The 16243-nt window shown below is 32.3% G+C and overlaps 4 protein-coding genes across 5 annotated transcripts; 1 reads left to right on the top strand and 3 right to left on the bottom strand.

Moving 5' to 3' along the window:
- Positions 1 to 102: 102 nt before the first annotated feature.
- On the bottom strand, positions 103 to 2774 carry LOC131178595 (large ribosomal RNA subunit accumulation protein YCED homolog 1, chloroplastic-like). Of its 2 annotated transcripts, XM_058143639.1 has the most exons (3): positions 2681 to 2774; positions 1269 to 2080; positions 103 to 697 (listed from the first exon to the last, which is right to left on the bottom strand). In XM_058143639.1, exons 2-3 carry the CDS (start codon positions 1826 to 1828, stop codon positions 280 to 282), a joined length of 978 nt encoding a protein of 325 aa, XP_057999622.1. In that variant the 5' UTR covers positions 1829 to 2080; positions 2681 to 2774; the 3' UTR covers positions 103 to 279. The 2 variants fall into 2 exon arrangements, with proteins under 2 accessions (XP_057999622.1, XP_057999621.1); XM_058143638.1 differs by lacking the exon at positions 2681 to 2774 and having other exon boundaries at positions 1269 to 2668.
- Positions 2775 to 6712: 3938 nt separating this feature from the next.
- Positions 6713 to 8834, bottom strand: LOC110649873 (glucosamine 6-phosphate N-acetyltransferase-like). Its single transcript, XM_058143637.1, has 2 exons — positions 8461 to 8834; positions 6713 to 7431 (listed from the first exon to the last, which is right to left on the bottom strand). The coding sequence occupies exon 2, from the start codon at positions 7404 to 7406 to the stop codon at positions 6933 to 6935; it is 474 nt and encodes a 157-aa protein (XP_057999620.1). The 5' UTR covers positions 7407 to 7431; positions 8461 to 8834; the 3' UTR covers positions 6713 to 6932.
- A 712-nt stretch (positions 8835 to 9546) lies between these two features.
- On the top strand, positions 9547 to 12262 carry LOC110649881 (iron-sulfur assembly protein IscA-like 2, mitochondrial). The gene is made up of 4 exons (XM_021804624.2): positions 9547 to 9882; positions 10450 to 10580; positions 10691 to 10799; positions 11939 to 12262. The coding sequence occupies exons 1-4, from the start codon at positions 9706 to 9708 to the stop codon at positions 12002 to 12004; spliced, it is 483 nt and encodes a 160-aa protein (XP_021660316.1). The 5' UTR covers positions 9547 to 9705; the 3' UTR covers positions 12005 to 12262.
- Positions 12263 to 13362: 1100 nt separating this feature from the next.
- Positions 13363 to 15687, bottom strand: LOC110649874 (cytochrome b-c1 complex subunit 9, mitochondrial). Its single transcript, XM_021804615.2, has 3 exons — positions 15361 to 15687; positions 14736 to 14783; positions 13363 to 13646 (listed from the first exon to the last, which is right to left on the bottom strand). Exons 1-3 carry the CDS (start codon positions 15478 to 15480, stop codon positions 13596 to 13598), a joined length of 219 nt encoding a protein of 72 aa, XP_021660307.1. The 5' UTR covers positions 15481 to 15687; the 3' UTR covers positions 13363 to 13595.
- Between the last annotated feature and the right edge of the window lie 556 nt (positions 15688 to 16243).

Below are 16243 nucleotides of genomic sequence, written 5' to 3'. Positions count from 1 at the left end.
AATTTCCAAGAGCATTTCCAATTGCTATCTTGGATATTCAAGTCAGTTATACAAACAAATATAGGAATATGATGCAAAGAAGCATTGGAGGCTCAGAGCCTATTGAGAAAGAAAGATTTGGTAGTCAAGGGCCTTGCTTATAATGGTACATTATACATTATTGTCTGGAATATTCCAAAAATAAAAAAAAACACTGCTCCCCACTTGTAAGGAAGTAAAATGAAATGATGGCATTGGGCAGAAAAAGGCATGTATAGCTAGACATGAGATGCAACTAAGCTAACCTTTTGACTGCATTTGTTTTCGTAAATCTTTAAGAGGGCCATAACCTTTCTCTTTAATCCTCTCTTTGCTACAGCTACAACTACTAGTGTTCAAATTTGTACCACAATTGAGGCACAGACCTTTGCAACTTGGGTCACATATTGCATTTATGCTAATTTCTACATGTACTAGGTCTCTTATGTGCTTTGAAATATCGATTTCCTTTTCTTCAGGAGGAAAGTACAACCTGTCATCCCAATCAATTGAAGCATCATCATCATCCTCTTCTTCCATGCTGCTTGCCATAGAAGACTTAAATTTGTCTTTACCAAAGATCACTCCCATATTGATAATCTCTGGTTCTTCAATGGGTTCCTCGGTCAGTAATATAGAGAAGTTGGAATATATGCTCTTGGCAGTTGGTTCACCACACCTTCAACACCAAATTACCACACATTTAGGTTCGATTCTAAAAAAAATAAGCATGAAGTATGAAAATTACTTAGTTTCATTAGTAGCTATAAATAAAGTTCTACATGGATAGTGCAATATAAGCAAATGCAGGAAAGAATGACAAAATATATGAGTAACATCATTTTATGGTATTCTAATATTAATTTGACATATGCAACAAGCAACATCCATTTTAAAATTTTTTTTTTCATTTTTCTCTCTTTTTCTTAGTTATTTTCAATAATCTCAATTGATAACCAAACAATTCCTGAACTGATGTTCTCACTTGTGTAGCATGAGTTGCACACTAGTTCTCCATAAGGAATTCTTTTTTTTTTTTTTTCTTTTTTTAACAAGAGAGAGAAACAGGGAGAGAGATAAAAACTGGAAATGTAATGTTTTCATGAAAAAAAGAGAAAACAAAAAATGATATGTGGCTAAATTAATCAGGTGCACTACAAGTCTGCACCCTTTCCTAGCAATCATCGAGCTAAATTATATATAAAAATACTAAATAGGAGCACAGAAGGAAGGATCAGAAAATAAAATACCGGTTGCTACCTAAAGTGATAACAGTCTTAATGATCCCATCAAGCCTCAACTTTTGCTTCTTCTTGGTCACATCAACGGAGATCTGAACAGGAATTCCAAGTGGATAATCCTTCACGGCTTTTGTGACACGTAATCCCAAAACTGAAGCCCTTGATTTTGAAATATCAGTTGAAAGATTTTCTAATCCCAACCTCTCCAAGGTTGTACAGTATTCTATATGCGAGATTGAAGGGTTTCTCCTGTAAATAACTGCACCATCCCATGGTGACCCCACATCTTCAGGGTCTTCTTGCTCTTGATCTTCCCAATCAAAAGATACATCAGTGAACTTCTGATTGTCAGGGCCCATGGAATCTCTTGCAGCAAAGTTTTGAATACTGAGTGAATTGTTTCTAAAGATTTTACATATGCCCACCATACTAGCCCATGAACATTTGTAGTGAACAATGGAAAAGCTGGAATTTGAAGAATAATTTTTCTGACGTACCAAATTGTGTACTTTGTATCGGTTAACAACTGAGGTTGGAGCTATTGAGGATGTCAAGAGCACAAAAGACATCTTTGTTTCCTTAAATCACCTAAGAGGTTTTGTATCAGCTACGTCAAAGAATAGTCTATTTCCCACCTGTCCCGTCTGCCTTGCAAACTCAATGGTGCTAGAGGCCTTTTCAAGTAATGGTAGAAAATACTAATTTGATTAAGTTCTTTTGAGAATATTGCAAAGGAATAGAATCTTCGGGTATATGAGAAAAAATGCTCAAGTACAACAGCAATGCAACTTCAATATTATACAAGTCTTGCCAACTAAAACCTGCAAAAACATAGCTATGTAAACCAAAAGTAATGAGATAAAAACAAAATACTTTTCTACACAATCTACTAAACATATTACTGAAAGATCTTTTTGTCTGCCAGGAAAACTTAAAGACGTTGTATAATTTGTATTGGCATTTGAGAGGGAATAACACACAACAATAATGCCGATCACTATTTTGCTTCTAAATATACTTCACTGCTCATTAGAAATCAAACTCGAGTTCATAAGCAACCTATGTAAATTTCAAAAACATAAAACTCATAGTGGAAGTTCATTCTTCTGGGCTAAAACCCTGAAGCCTCACTATTTTGAGTTTGATTTTTATCTTCTAAGTTCACACACGCACAACCAGCTCGCTTCCTCAAAAATTTTCTATAATGACATACACCTATCAAGAGTTCCAACAACGCAGAAAAGTAAGAACAATAGTGAAAACCCAATCAAGCCAATCAAAAACCCAATTCAATCCCCAGTTCCCATAGACCAAATTCAATACCAAAATCACAAAGGGGAATCTACTAGTCATGATAACAATAAGAAAAGAGACATTATTTAAAGAGTTACACCGAAGAAGAAGCCTTAAAAAGCTCGAACCTTGCATATGTCTCTATTCTGTTCTCAGAGGCAGGCCTTAAGCACCTATTCCTCTTCGCATTCAGTGTGCAAGAAACGTTCAGATAAGCCATCCGCTGGAAGTAATGAGAGGGAAAAATAGAGATGGGTAAATTTATAGCCATCATCCCTGTAGTTTGTCCCCCATTTCACTTTTATCATTTAATTTTAATTTATTATTAAAAAGATTTCTAAATTTTAACTTTATTTCATAAAAATTCCCTTTAATTTATAATAGTAAATTTTCTAATAAAATTATTAAAAAAATATTGAAATTATATTTATAAATATTACATTGTAATTTAAATTAATTTTAAATATAAAAATTTATTATAATAGGTTAGTGTAACGACTCAAATTTACCAAATTTCAAGATTGTCCGCTTTGGCACTACGGATTTGTCCCTATAATTGACATTTTGCAAAAATCCACTCAAACAAGCTCTAAAAATTCTGAAATTTCGCTCCGCGGTCCCTAATAATATTATAAGACTATTGCAAAAGGAATTATAATTTTTCGATCATCCACGAATATTTTATGAATTTTATTCTAAATCGATATTCGTCGAAAATGAGCAACTTGGAGTTCGAGTTTACCTATGCCAATTCTGACACCAATTCTGACACCTGAAACGCGTCCAGAACGTCTGAAAATGCTAGGATTGACCGTAATATTGACCACGTTACGAGACGCGTCGGCGGCCGGATCGAAAATGCGATCCGGTGAGCTATCCTCGATCCGATCGCACCTAATTTAAGTCCAAATTTTGTTAATAATTATCATAAAATTATTTTTAAATTTTATAAACCGAAAAAGTTCGAAAATCTCACCAAGCGATCTGGACCGTCCGATTATCGCCTTTTTCAAACAGTGTCCGATCGGAGCGGAACCAGTCCTATCTTGAAGATCTCGTCCTCCTGAGTCCATCGGTGGCCTCGGATTTCCGATCCGACGGTCGGATTGGCCAAAAATTGCCCGAAAAGATGCTGTACCCATTTCTCTCTCTCTATTTTTATTTCTCGCCGGAAACTTCCATTAAAACCGGTGGGGAAGAGTTAAAACTTTTCCCTTGGATTGAAACACTTTAACTAGGCAAAATGACAAGGCGAATGATGACCAGGATGCTGGAAAGGTGTTAACTTCACATTCTTTCCTTCCTTGTTGCTTGCCGTTTCTTGGGCTGTGTGGCGATCGTCCGACGTTCAGGGAACTTGCTGGAGGACGCTGGAGTTGCTTGGGACCCTCACTGGCCACTGGTTCTTGCCGGACAAAACTACTGGAGCTAAAAGCTCCTCGGGGAAGAGACGAGTTAAGGACCCATTTCTTGGGTCTGTTCTTCGTGGTTCCAACTTAAACTTTTTTTTTTTTTTTTTTTTTTTTTGATTGGTTGTTGACAGAGGAGAAGCTCTTCATTAAAGAAAATTCATGTCCTCTCTCCTATTTATATTATATATATACTATTATAACTATTATTAATTTTCCAAGTAAAACATATTTACTATTCTCTTAAAATAATATATTACTAACTTATACTTAGAGCTATATTATACTATAAATTATTTGCTTACAATTTAATCTATCCTATTTTATTGTTAATGATATATTAATGTAAATTAGAAAATCATTTAATCTAAATTAATTAAATTATCAACTAGTTAACTAAAATAAAACATTAAAATTTTTAATAGAAATTTTAGAATCTATATTATCATTTATTATTGCTTATTTAATATAAATGCATAAATTGTTATTTATAATATATATATATATATATAATTAAAATTATTTATAACTAGAGGTGATCTATTTAAAACAATACATATATATAAAATATTCTCATAATATAACTATTGATTTCAGCACATACTTTAAATAACTAAATTATAATTAAAGTATTGTAAATAAAACCAAATATATGAGTATTTAAAAATTCAGGTCATTACAGTTAGAAATATTTTTTATGAAATAAAATTAAAATTTAAAATTTTTTTAATAATAAATTAAAATTAAAAAACAAAAATAAAATATAAAATAAAATTCAAGAACAAATCATAAAAATTACCTGTAAAATCTATCTACTATACTATAGAAAGATTTTATAATTAAATAGAAAGACAAAATATATATTAAGCTAATAATAACCACATGATTTAAATATTTCTTAATATTAAATCCTTTTTTTTTGAAATTTTAGTAAGTTTAACAATAAGAAAAATAGAAAAATTAGATAAAAACCCATTAGGGTTGTTATAATATATTATATTTTGATTTCCAATGCCAAAACTAATTAAATTTATTATTTTATTATAATTATTATATATTAAATATAAGATTGAAGGATTAAAATATTTTATAATAGGGAAAACTTTTTTGCCTGAATCATATCAAAATTAATATATATAATTTTTAATTTTAAAATAGTTTAATCGTTATATTCTGACTCTGTTAAATTAAAATTCTATTTGTTCATATAGTTTTAGATGAATTGTTTAATCTCTATATTTTAATCTCAAAAATATTTGATTTTTAACATAATTCAAGAATAAAAAAGTAATTTTTATTTAAGGATATTTTAATTATTTATCAAACAATTGAACAAAAATTATACAGAGAGTTCTTTACGCTACGTTTGGGAACTTTATCAGAAAGAAAAGAAAATAAATAAGAGAAAATAAGGAAGAAAAATAAAAATAATTTTGAAGTTATTTTCTTCTCCTTGTTTGGATATTAGGGAGGAAAATAAGGAGGGAAAGTTACTTTTTAAATTGTAAAATATTTATTTTGTCCTTTTTATTTAAAATTAAAGTAAATAATTATAGGGATAAAAAAGTAATTTTATTTATTTTCTATCCACTTTTTCTCTAAAATGGAGAGAAAATAAATAGTGACATTTATTTGTTATGATCCACCTTTTTTTTCTATTCTTCTCAATTTTTCCTTGTTCCCAAACAAGAGTGAAGAAAAAATATTTTTATTTTTCTTCATAATTTTCCTTCCTTTCTTATTTTCCTCAAATCCAAATATAGCCTTAATTTAATAAAGTCAAAATATAGATACTAAATTATTAATTTTTGAAAACGGAGAACATATTTATTAATTTTGATATAATCTAAAGATGAAAAAGTAATTTATCCTTTATAATATAATAATTTAAATATTAAAATATTATTAAGTTTTAAAATTGTGAAACTCGCAGTGTGATTCAAATTAAAATGTGATAAGAAAATACTATAGTTTCATAACCAAGAATTAAAGCATGCATAAAAGCCTCAACAAATTTCTTGGAGCATTACAAAAAAATTTGGGTCCTAAAACATCCTTCACAAGAGAGATGTAACATTTAGTTTTTCCATGTTATCTTGCAAACAGAAAACAGAGAAGATGAAATTGAAAGTAAGAAACTCGAGGTGATTAGCTTGCTTGCTTGAAATCATTGACAATGAAACTGAAGTTCCCCTTGGAAAAGAGGACTTCAAAAAACTTGGCAATATTTGTTAATCTTTAATCACATTCAGCTGTTGTCTAGCAGTTTCCAATTCCCATTGCCATTTGCCGACAAGGCCTGCATGCTTGCAATTAAGTTATTGCTTTTCTCTCTCCATGGCAGTGTGTTCCAATTTTAAGTGCATGAACATTAAAACACACCACCACTGCTACAGAATTCAAGCAAATCCAATATGTTGAGAGAAGGTTAGTAAAATGAGGGAGACTCCTATTTAGACTTCAATACAATTCACAATTGGCTGATTCTTGGTTACCCTGTGAACTAAGAAGTTTTAGTAGAGCATCTAAATTTCATTCAACTGTTATATTGTGTCCAACAAGAAGAACAAGAAACTTTGTAGCATCTGGAGCTTCTTCAATCCACCAATATGACCAATCTCAAATTCAAAACTTTAGTCTTGTCAATCTATCCACCATCATACATTATAGATGAGTAACATCACGAAAGAAGATTAAACTTAATAGCAGAGGAATAAAAAAGGGTACAATATCTTAAAACTCTCGAGGAAAAACATCAAAAAACTGACTCCCTTTTAACATTCATTTGAATTAATTTCCCAATAATGAACTGTCATCTTCTTCAAAATCATTGCACTATTTAGTATTTACCATACTAACAGAAACATATAATATCATTTCTGTAAAACGTATCGCCAATACAACCTACCACATATTGATAATACATTCACAAATGTTAATTCCGTAAAAAAAATCACCAAAAATGTAGTTCTCAGCTGAAATACTTCACCATCTGAATTTCTTTTTGCTTGAATCCACACTTCTCATAAAATGCTTTGTTCTCAATGCTGCAATCAAGAATCACCTTGTAGCACCCCATTGAATGTGCATGATCTGTTAGGAACCCAATAATTTTCTTCCCCAATTGTCGCTCCCGAGCAGTAGAATCAACCACAACATCTTCAATATGCCCAACTTTGCCACAATTTCTTATGAATTTCCTTTCAATAAACACACTCCCAGTTGCAATAATCTTCCCAGATTGATCATCTTCAATTACACAAACAACATGGTCATTGCCATAAGAGTTGATCTCTTGAAATCGCTCTTCAAATTCCTTTTCTGATATAGAATCACATACAGTTAGTTGTTGCAATAACTCTATAAAACCTTTGCTTTTGTCTGATTTCTCCAACTTCCGAACTTGAAGCTTCAGCTCTCCAATCAAAGAGTTACTACTGTCCATCTTTTTCCAATATAGCTTCAATTTTCTACATAAAGAACAACAACATGTTAACACTTTAAGTATTTATGAAAAATAACAACCTGACTAGCTATCCTATTTATGGAAAAATAAAAACCATTTTCAAATTAGAGTTTCCATAGTAAATGATAACTTCATGAATTTTTTTTTATGCATTCAGTAAGTGCTTAAGCTAGGCAAGAACATCAAATTATAGCATTACACGAGGCCCAAACCAGCCAAAGTCTAAAACTTAGGCTTAACTGATCCAAGAACAAATGAATCCAGATGTCATTCATGAGATTCAGATAAATCCCACAAAGGCAGCACATAAATTGAAATTCTACTCATAAAGATTGAATTCTATAAACAAGCCCTATAAGTTCAGAAATGAAATGAAAGAAAATGTCAACAGCTTCAAATGAAGTACTCAAGTTAACAGAAAAAAAAAGGAGAAAAAAAAAGGATCTCTGTGCAGTGTGTGCACGTCCACATAATGCTTCAGCACCAGCACTAAATCTCTGGGCTCAAATCAAGAAATAAAATAGTTTACTCTCCTGTAAGACAAATTGAGATTTGAGTTAGTTCACCCATTTCAAAACCTCCTTACCTTTATTTACACCTCCTTCGCCATCATCCAAACAGAGGCTAAAAAATTACCACCCTTTGGCAATTAGCATCAAACATATAATGTGTCCATTCAAATAAAGGGGTAAAGGAATTTATGCTAATATTGCTACTTTGAACAAGAATAATCAAGTCAAATAGTCCTAATCTATAAACTTTCAAACTCAAAAACAATTCATTACTTCCTAACTACAACAACAAAGAAATTATTTCCCTTCTCAATAAATAAATGCAAACCAGCAGAAATGCCAACCTCCTAGCAGAAATACACTACTTTACAAATCAACCAACCCCAAACCAAGCAAAAATTATACTGACAAATAAAAGAATATATATATATATATATATATATATATATATATATATATATATATATATATATATATTAGTTGTATTAACAGGAACTGATCTGCAATTCACAGGTCCATACCATGTTCTTGCAAAGTAACACATTTTTCCGTCTTCCACAAAATGGGTATGTGGTTGGTAACCGTATTGTCGCTTTTAGCTGCTTTTAGTGTCGCCTAAGATGAAAAAGAGCGCCTAGCTCAACTCACAACGATCCGCCCTACACGGTCCAGATTTTGCAGATTGAAGCTCAAGTATCCATGGATTCAAACCTCTTTGATTCACCACATGCTCTTGTTTTCCATATAACTTTCCTTGATGCTCGACGACACCAATTATAAGGGTTACAAGCTTCAATCGAAAATTGGAAGGGTATATCGGTGGCTTCCGATCCCCACTTTGAAAGAGGGCAATAAGCAAGCAACAACTTGCCATTATTTTCTTTGGAGTTAATTAAAAAAAAATTAAATTTTGTCAATTTTTATAATTAAATTTTAAAATTTAAATAATTATTAATTAGATTGATGTCTCGGCCCAACTTCCAATTGAAAGTTTCAAGTCAGTTATTAATAACACAAAAATTTTATTAAATTTTATAATTAAATCATAAAATTTATATAATTATTAATTAAATTTTTATATTTAAAATATAATTAATTTTAATTATAAAAATTTATCAAATATCATAATTTTTAATAAGTTAAATTTATTTTTAAACAATTTTAAAGATATATATTCCTTTAACTTAATATATTTAAAATAAATAGCTTTCCAATTGAATACATTTTTTTTTTTTTTTTTTAAATAAAATATAACATATTTAATGTTAATTTTTTTTAATTTTATCTCTTGCTTAAAAAATTTACATTGATTAAGTAAACTAAATATATATATAAATTGAATAATAAATTAAAAAAATATAACATGTAAATAAATAGAAATTAATTGATAAAAAATAATAAAATAAAATAAAATAAGATAAAATAAAAAATTTTAACATTGATTAACTTTTAAGCATAAATTTTATATATTTATTGACTCTCAGGTATCATATTGTCTTATTATGTAAATTTTTAAATTAATTTTTAAGATTATAATTAAATAATAAAAAATAATTTATTTTTTCTTAAGCGAGTTAAAGAAAAATTCCATATAAAATTATAGGAGCACATGACGTGGCCCGTGGGTGTGGTGCGCAGCCGTTTGTCAATCACGAGCCTCCTTCCTTTCTCTCTCATCAGTTCCAGATTCCAGGTCTAAAAGAAGAACCCAGAAACCAACCATACCTACAATGGTACTGTATTACTGAAATAAACCCAAAAAAGCCATGTTGAGATCATCGTTAATTCATCGCATAACACCCTTCTTAACCACTCGGATTCGCCGTAATCACAGGATGCTAAGCTCCTCTTCTGCACTTCGCGAAGCTTCTTCTCCTTCAACTTCCCCTTCCCCTTCCCCTTCTCTCGATGAAGCTATTCACCTAACTGACAATTGCGTTCGGGTAATTTTATACAATCATTGAATTTATGATTCCTTTGGCTATTTTGCTATCTGGGTTTTTTTTGTTTGATCTCTCGTGTATTTCTTATTTATTTTCCCTTTTTTTTTTTTTTGCTATTTTGGGTCCGGAGAGGAACGTCAAAGAGAACACGAGTTTAAATTACAGCTGAACGATTATAAGTTTTCTCTATCCTGGGGTTTATTGCTTTTGCTATTTTGGCTTAATTCTTCATATTCGAAAAGGAAATGAATTTAATTTCTTATTTTCTTTCTCAATCTTTGATCGTATTGGAATTGCTCCACCTAAGGATTCGAAGTTTAGATATACAACAGATGGTTGATTCTTCTGATTATGAAGTGCCATTTAATGTTTATGTTAGTTAAGTAGTTTCACCATGGGAAATTCTTTCTGTAGCTGTAAGGGAATATTTCATGAATTGGTGCTGGCTCATTTTTCTTTCTAGCATGAGCTTTAGCTGTTATCTTGATTCCGTAGAGGGTTTCATGGGAGTTGAATTTTTATTATTATATATCTAGCTTTTCCATTAAGTTGAGGATTGCCTTGCAGAGGATGAAAGAACTGCAAGCCAGTGAAGGATTGGCTGAGGAAAAAATGCTTCGCTTGGGGGTGGAAACTGGTGGATGTTCTGGTTTCCAATATGTATTTGACTTGGACAGTAAAATCAACCCAGATGACAGGTTTTTATTTCTGTGTGTGCTCTGTTGCTTTTCAGTTTCTTCTCTTTGAACAAGAAAGATATTGATGCCTAGTTTTCTTAAAATTTATCTGGAATTGCCTATTGTTGTAGAGTTTTTGAGAGAGCTGGAGTCAAATTGGTTGTTGATAATATTTCATATGATTTTGTGAAAGGGGCAACAGTTGACTATGTTGAAGAGCTGATTCGTTCTGCTTTCCTAGTAAGTTGTTTTATCTTGCCTGCTGTGCACATGCGTGCAGGAACACACACACTCACACACATTTATGTGTATGTATGATCTAGAAGGGTGAATCTACATATATACCCAAGTTTCCTTAGTTATTTTTATTTTCAATTTGAGGAAGATGGATTCGGTGAAAAATCAGAAAGCTTTGTTTCTTTCAATTTACAATTCAAGAGAAGGTGCTGGATGCTTTTCTGTGTCATTTCAGTCGTGTGCGGGTATATATATATATATATATATATATATATATATATATATATATATATATATATATATATAATCTTGGAAAAAAGGTTTATCAGAAGTTGTGAGGAGGGAAGATTAGGGAATTAATATTTCATGCCTGAGATTCTAGACTTATGAGGTTCCATAAAAATGAAATGCCGTCAAATAAATGAAACATTTCCTAGGGATGGTAGCATTAGATGTCACTGATGTGTTGTTAGAGGCAGAAAGCTAAAAAGTGATCCAGGGATGTTAGAGCTGGTATCAATGTATACCATACAAATTGGTCTTGCAAATGTGATTAAGAATCTCTATCTGGTCTGGTGACTTGCAGGATAGATAGGTGGTGGCATTTGGGCAGAGCTTTTTCCTTTTGGGCTTGGATTATTAGGCACTGAAATTTGGAGAGAATTGGTTACATGAGAGACTAGTGTTCTCTAGGTAGATGTGGCTCAATCTTTTTGGTGTATTTCTGTTTCTACTAATATCAAGAAGCACTGTGTCAAAATTTTCAGTATTTTGAACACTTGCATTTTTAGACTTTGTCAACCATATTTGTTGGCTCCCAAATGAGAGCAAGCACAAATCTTTTTAATTTTTTTGAAATGGAGTAGCTGCAGAAAGATGTGGTATTTTTTAACAATCCAAGGATGATAACATGGCTATAGCCATGATGAAGTGTTTTCAACTCAGGCATATTTAAATGCACAGTTGCATTTAAGGCAACTTGTAGTGGTTAGGTTGGATGCCTCGTGCATATCTTTGGTTCCAATTAATGATTTGACACAAACTACTTTATTCTTGGCAATTTTTCGACAATTCAATGATTTTTCTAGAATGCTTGTGTAACAGCCATTGTGGCAGGACATAAATTCTAGTTCCATGTGTAGGTGACTACAAATCCAAGTGCAGTGGGCGGGTGCAGCTGTAAAAGTTCATTCATGGTACAACAATAGTACTATCAAAGCTCCATACAGTTCCAACACAACTGAGAAGTCATCAATATTAATTTTCATCAGTGCTTATTGAATCTACTTTTAACCTGATTTTTCCCCCAGCTATCATTATAGTCTAGTGGTTGTGCCCATCCCTTGTATAACAATAATGTGATGAGGACTTTTTTGTATTCTATATTTTTTAATGATCACAACCATAGTGTAATTAATATAATTTTCACAATGTGGAAATTATTATACTGGTTTTTCTTGTCCAAATGTGGGATTGTGTTTTCAGATTATACAATTTATATTGGAAGAAGATAAATGGAGTCATCCTTTTTTGCTGGTTGGCAATGGGGCGGGTTCCATCCCAAACAGGGTGGCTATTGAGCATATGGGTGGTGATGGGGTGGGTACCTGGATCAGATTTGGGTTGGGGTGGCTTATGACTTATGAGTATAAAACTCGCCCCTGATTATATATGCATTAATATAAGCTTCCCTAATAGTAACATTATTTACAGAAATGCCATTATATATGCATGTTATCCTTCTCCCAAATTCTATCTCGAAGAGCTCCAATCAACTTCAAGCTCTTAATTTCTACTTATTTGTTCTCTCATCATCAAGTTTATTTCCATATATAAAAGGGATTTGATGCCAACATTCCTTCATCTCCTATGTTTCATCAGGTTTCTCGTTTCTTATGCTTTTTCATGTCTAAATAGCATGCTAATTTTGGGATTTTTTTTTAATCAAGTTTGGTGCATTTTCCTTGTTCTGCAGTGCCCTGCTATCATTATCTCTGCTGGATTTTCAGTTTGGTAGGTCTCTGTTTTATATGCTGCTCCGTTTGTTGTAGGATGTTTTCTTCTCAAGTCTACAGCCTCTGTGGCTTTTGCTTTTGTTCATGGCCTTTGCTTTGCTATGAGGTTGGGGTGGGGGTGGGGGCGGGGGTGGTGTTTGTTTCTTGTTAATAGGGCGGGTAACAGTTGGGGAAGTCCTACCTATGATGAGGTGGTGTATTGCCCTCGCCAATATTTAGTCGCCTTGAAAGCACGAAAACCCTTTTGTTCAAGGAACATTTTGGAAATATAAAACGTGTTTGTAGTCAAATAAACAAATATTTCATATGTTTATTACAAGGGTATCTGCGTTGTAATAGGCTTTTAGTAGCATAACGTAGCTGCAAATGCTTCCATTGGATCTCGGTAACTAAAAGATATGACAGGAAATACGTCTAAGATGATAGGATATTCCAAAATTTCACATTTCATTTATGCGGTTGATTGTGAAAATTAAATGAGTTTTAATATCAGAATAGGTAAATGGACTTAAGAGTGATGCCAGATAATGAATCACTAAAACCAAAAACCAGAAAACAAAGAGGGAGATGATCTGATTAGAAATTCAAATGATCATTGTAACCATACACAGTTTGTCCTTGTTCAATAATTCCGCAAGTCATAGTTGAAGGAAAACATGGTTTAGAAAAAAGTGTGGTGCATCCAACAAATTATATTTATTACAAAAATTGCTATCCACTACATTAATGCTGACTCCAAATCTTCAATATGGAACTTCAAAATGGCAGGAAAAAGGAGTTCCACTCATTCTTCTGATTGCCTTTGTCCTAAAACTGGAATGTCTTCATAATGCTTCTGTAATATAAGGATCACAATTCAGGTCAGAGGTAATACGAGAAATGTGCTGGAGCAGCAATTAGATATTGCAATCAGAGTTCATAAGTTGAGTTTCCCTCACGTCTCAATTGAGAATGATATTTAGAACAACCAATTCATATTTAATTAAAGGCAGTTACGCATTGCTATCTGAAACTACAGTGGAGGGAAATACACAAACAAGCAATATAACCCAAAATCTCAAATCAGTGAAATCAGGAAAATTGTTTCATCCCAAACAAGAAATAAATTTGTTTGGCCTACAAAATTGGACAATTTAGAAGGCCATCCAACATTTTCTGAAACAAATTCATGAAAGATAATTTCCCTAAAAGGCTCTTGCGTTAAATTCAAAAGAAGGATAAGTTAGAAGGGGGGATTTGTTGAAGTTGTTTCTACAATTGAGGCCTAATAAATGGAACCCTGAAAACCTTGTTTCCAAAACAAAGGCAGTGATATTACAAATTAGTCACACCACATGTATCCTTCTAATTTACCTTACTTTCAATGTGATCTCCCTCCATAAAAGCATACAACAACTAAGAAAGGTATTAGCAAGTTAACAAACTAGCTTTTCAACAAAAAATCAGAAGTCCTATAGTACTAGTAAACTGCTCTAGCTCACAAGAACCATATTCTAACTCTTGCTCAATGTTGTGAAACCAAGCACAGGGAAGATTCCCAATATTAACTGAAAACAAAGCAAAGAATGACTAAAAAAGTGGGAAAGTCTTATATCTACTTGACAAGAACACAAATTAGGAATTCTTCGGCAAAATATCATTGTTGATGTATAAGACGGAACTATATCATTTGTTTGCCCAAATGTATTGTTGTTATTAGATAAACACTGCATGTTAGCCCTCATTCCATCACAAGATATTTCCTTGGCTAATGAGCAACGGTATATATGAGTATTGATAACTGTGGAAAATTTTATATATAATTTAATGAAATATCATATGGATATATCATTAAAGTTGTTATCTGTTAAATACAAAGCTTACGCGATTTACAGATTTATATAGCAACCTTAAATAAATAAGGAATATAGGAGAGTATACATACCCCAGCATTGTTGTAATCCCAAAGCTTACGAACTCCATAATCCACAGCCTACAACCAGCAAATTAATTGCGATATAAATTGGATATCATAAGAAACTCAGGATGCATAATGTGACAGCCACAAATATTTAGCCAAATTCATTACAGAATCAGGCTCCTTAATCCTTTTGCAGACGAGCTACAATATTCAGCATGAAATCATTCGAGTTCTTTTCTTGCGCATTTGAATCTCATTATAAAATATTTAAAAATTTGAAAAAAAAAAAAAAACTCCATTAGAATACAGAGAACTAATTGAAGAAAATCTCAGCAAACAGGATTCACATATCAATCTATAACAAGTTTATGATGTGATTAAACAACCATAATATCCCAGATTTCCCATCCCAGGTTTCAAATCAACAAAGAGCACGGTCGAGCTCCGAGACACAAAATAGTATAAATAATGGAATTTAAGCACCTTAATTAACAGAATAAACACATTACCTCTCAACCACCTTTAGAAATCAAGATTAAGTTCGAGTCCAATTATAAATCAAGCGTTTGATAAAAAAAAAAAAAAGGGCTCGATTGGATGATCAAGTACAGTGAAATGAGAGATTCAGATTAAAACTCCTAATTCTTACCCGTTCACCGGCGAAAGCTCCAGCAATAACGAAGGTGACGTAGATGGAGTTGCGGCACATGATGAGCCTGTAGAGACCTTCAAAGAGGCCGCCTTGACTTCTTCGAGTGGCATACTCCATGGCTATCGCTTTCAATGTCGTGAGTCGGATCTGAGGGTCTTTGGTTTGCAGAGGGTAACAACGAGGGACAGAGATGCTGTTCGTTAACTGGGAATCGTTAATCGGAACGATGATGTGTATTGGATACCCATAGATAAAAACGGGTAGTCAGTGATCAACCCGATTAGTTAACAAAAGCTTCAGTAGTGGGGAGTTTCCATAGTAATTTTATATTTTTACAGACTAGATAACTTATCTCAACCCAATTTAACTAAGTTATTTTATTTTAAAAATTTGAGATAGACTAAATAGATTTTCTTTCTTCACTCTAAATAATTTTAAATTAAATACTTAAAAATATGTAATACTTCTAAGTCATGTTATACTATTCTCCTCCAAATCAGTTTAGGTCTACATTTTCTTTTCTTCAATACTCAACCTAATGTGCTCTACTTGTCTAACTGGATTCTCCCTTCTCTCAACTTATCCTCAATTGGCACCACTCCTACATTTTTTCTAATATTCTCATTACAGACTTTATCTGGTCTAATATGGTCACTCATTTACCTTAACATTCTCATCTCCGCAATTCTTATCTTAGACACATATAACTTCTTCAGTACCTAACACTCACTATTATATAAAATGGCCAGTCATATGGCTGTAAGTTAAAATTTTCCTTTCAACTTATTGGGAATCTTGCGATCACATAAAACTCCCATGGCACATTTCCACTTCAACCATTCAGTTTTAATCCTATGACTAACATCCTCCTCACATCCCC

The sequence above is a fragment of the Hevea brasiliensis genome, chromosome 3, assembly GCF_030052815.1.
Source record: "Hevea brasiliensis isolate MT/VB/25A 57/8 chromosome 3, ASM3005281v1, whole genome shotgun sequence".
Lineage (NCBI taxonomy): Eukaryota > Viridiplantae > Streptophyta > Magnoliopsida > Malpighiales > Euphorbiaceae > Hevea > Hevea brasiliensis.
Note: the sequence above shows the minus strand (reverse complement) of the source record. Positions and strands in the feature narration are given on the sequence as shown.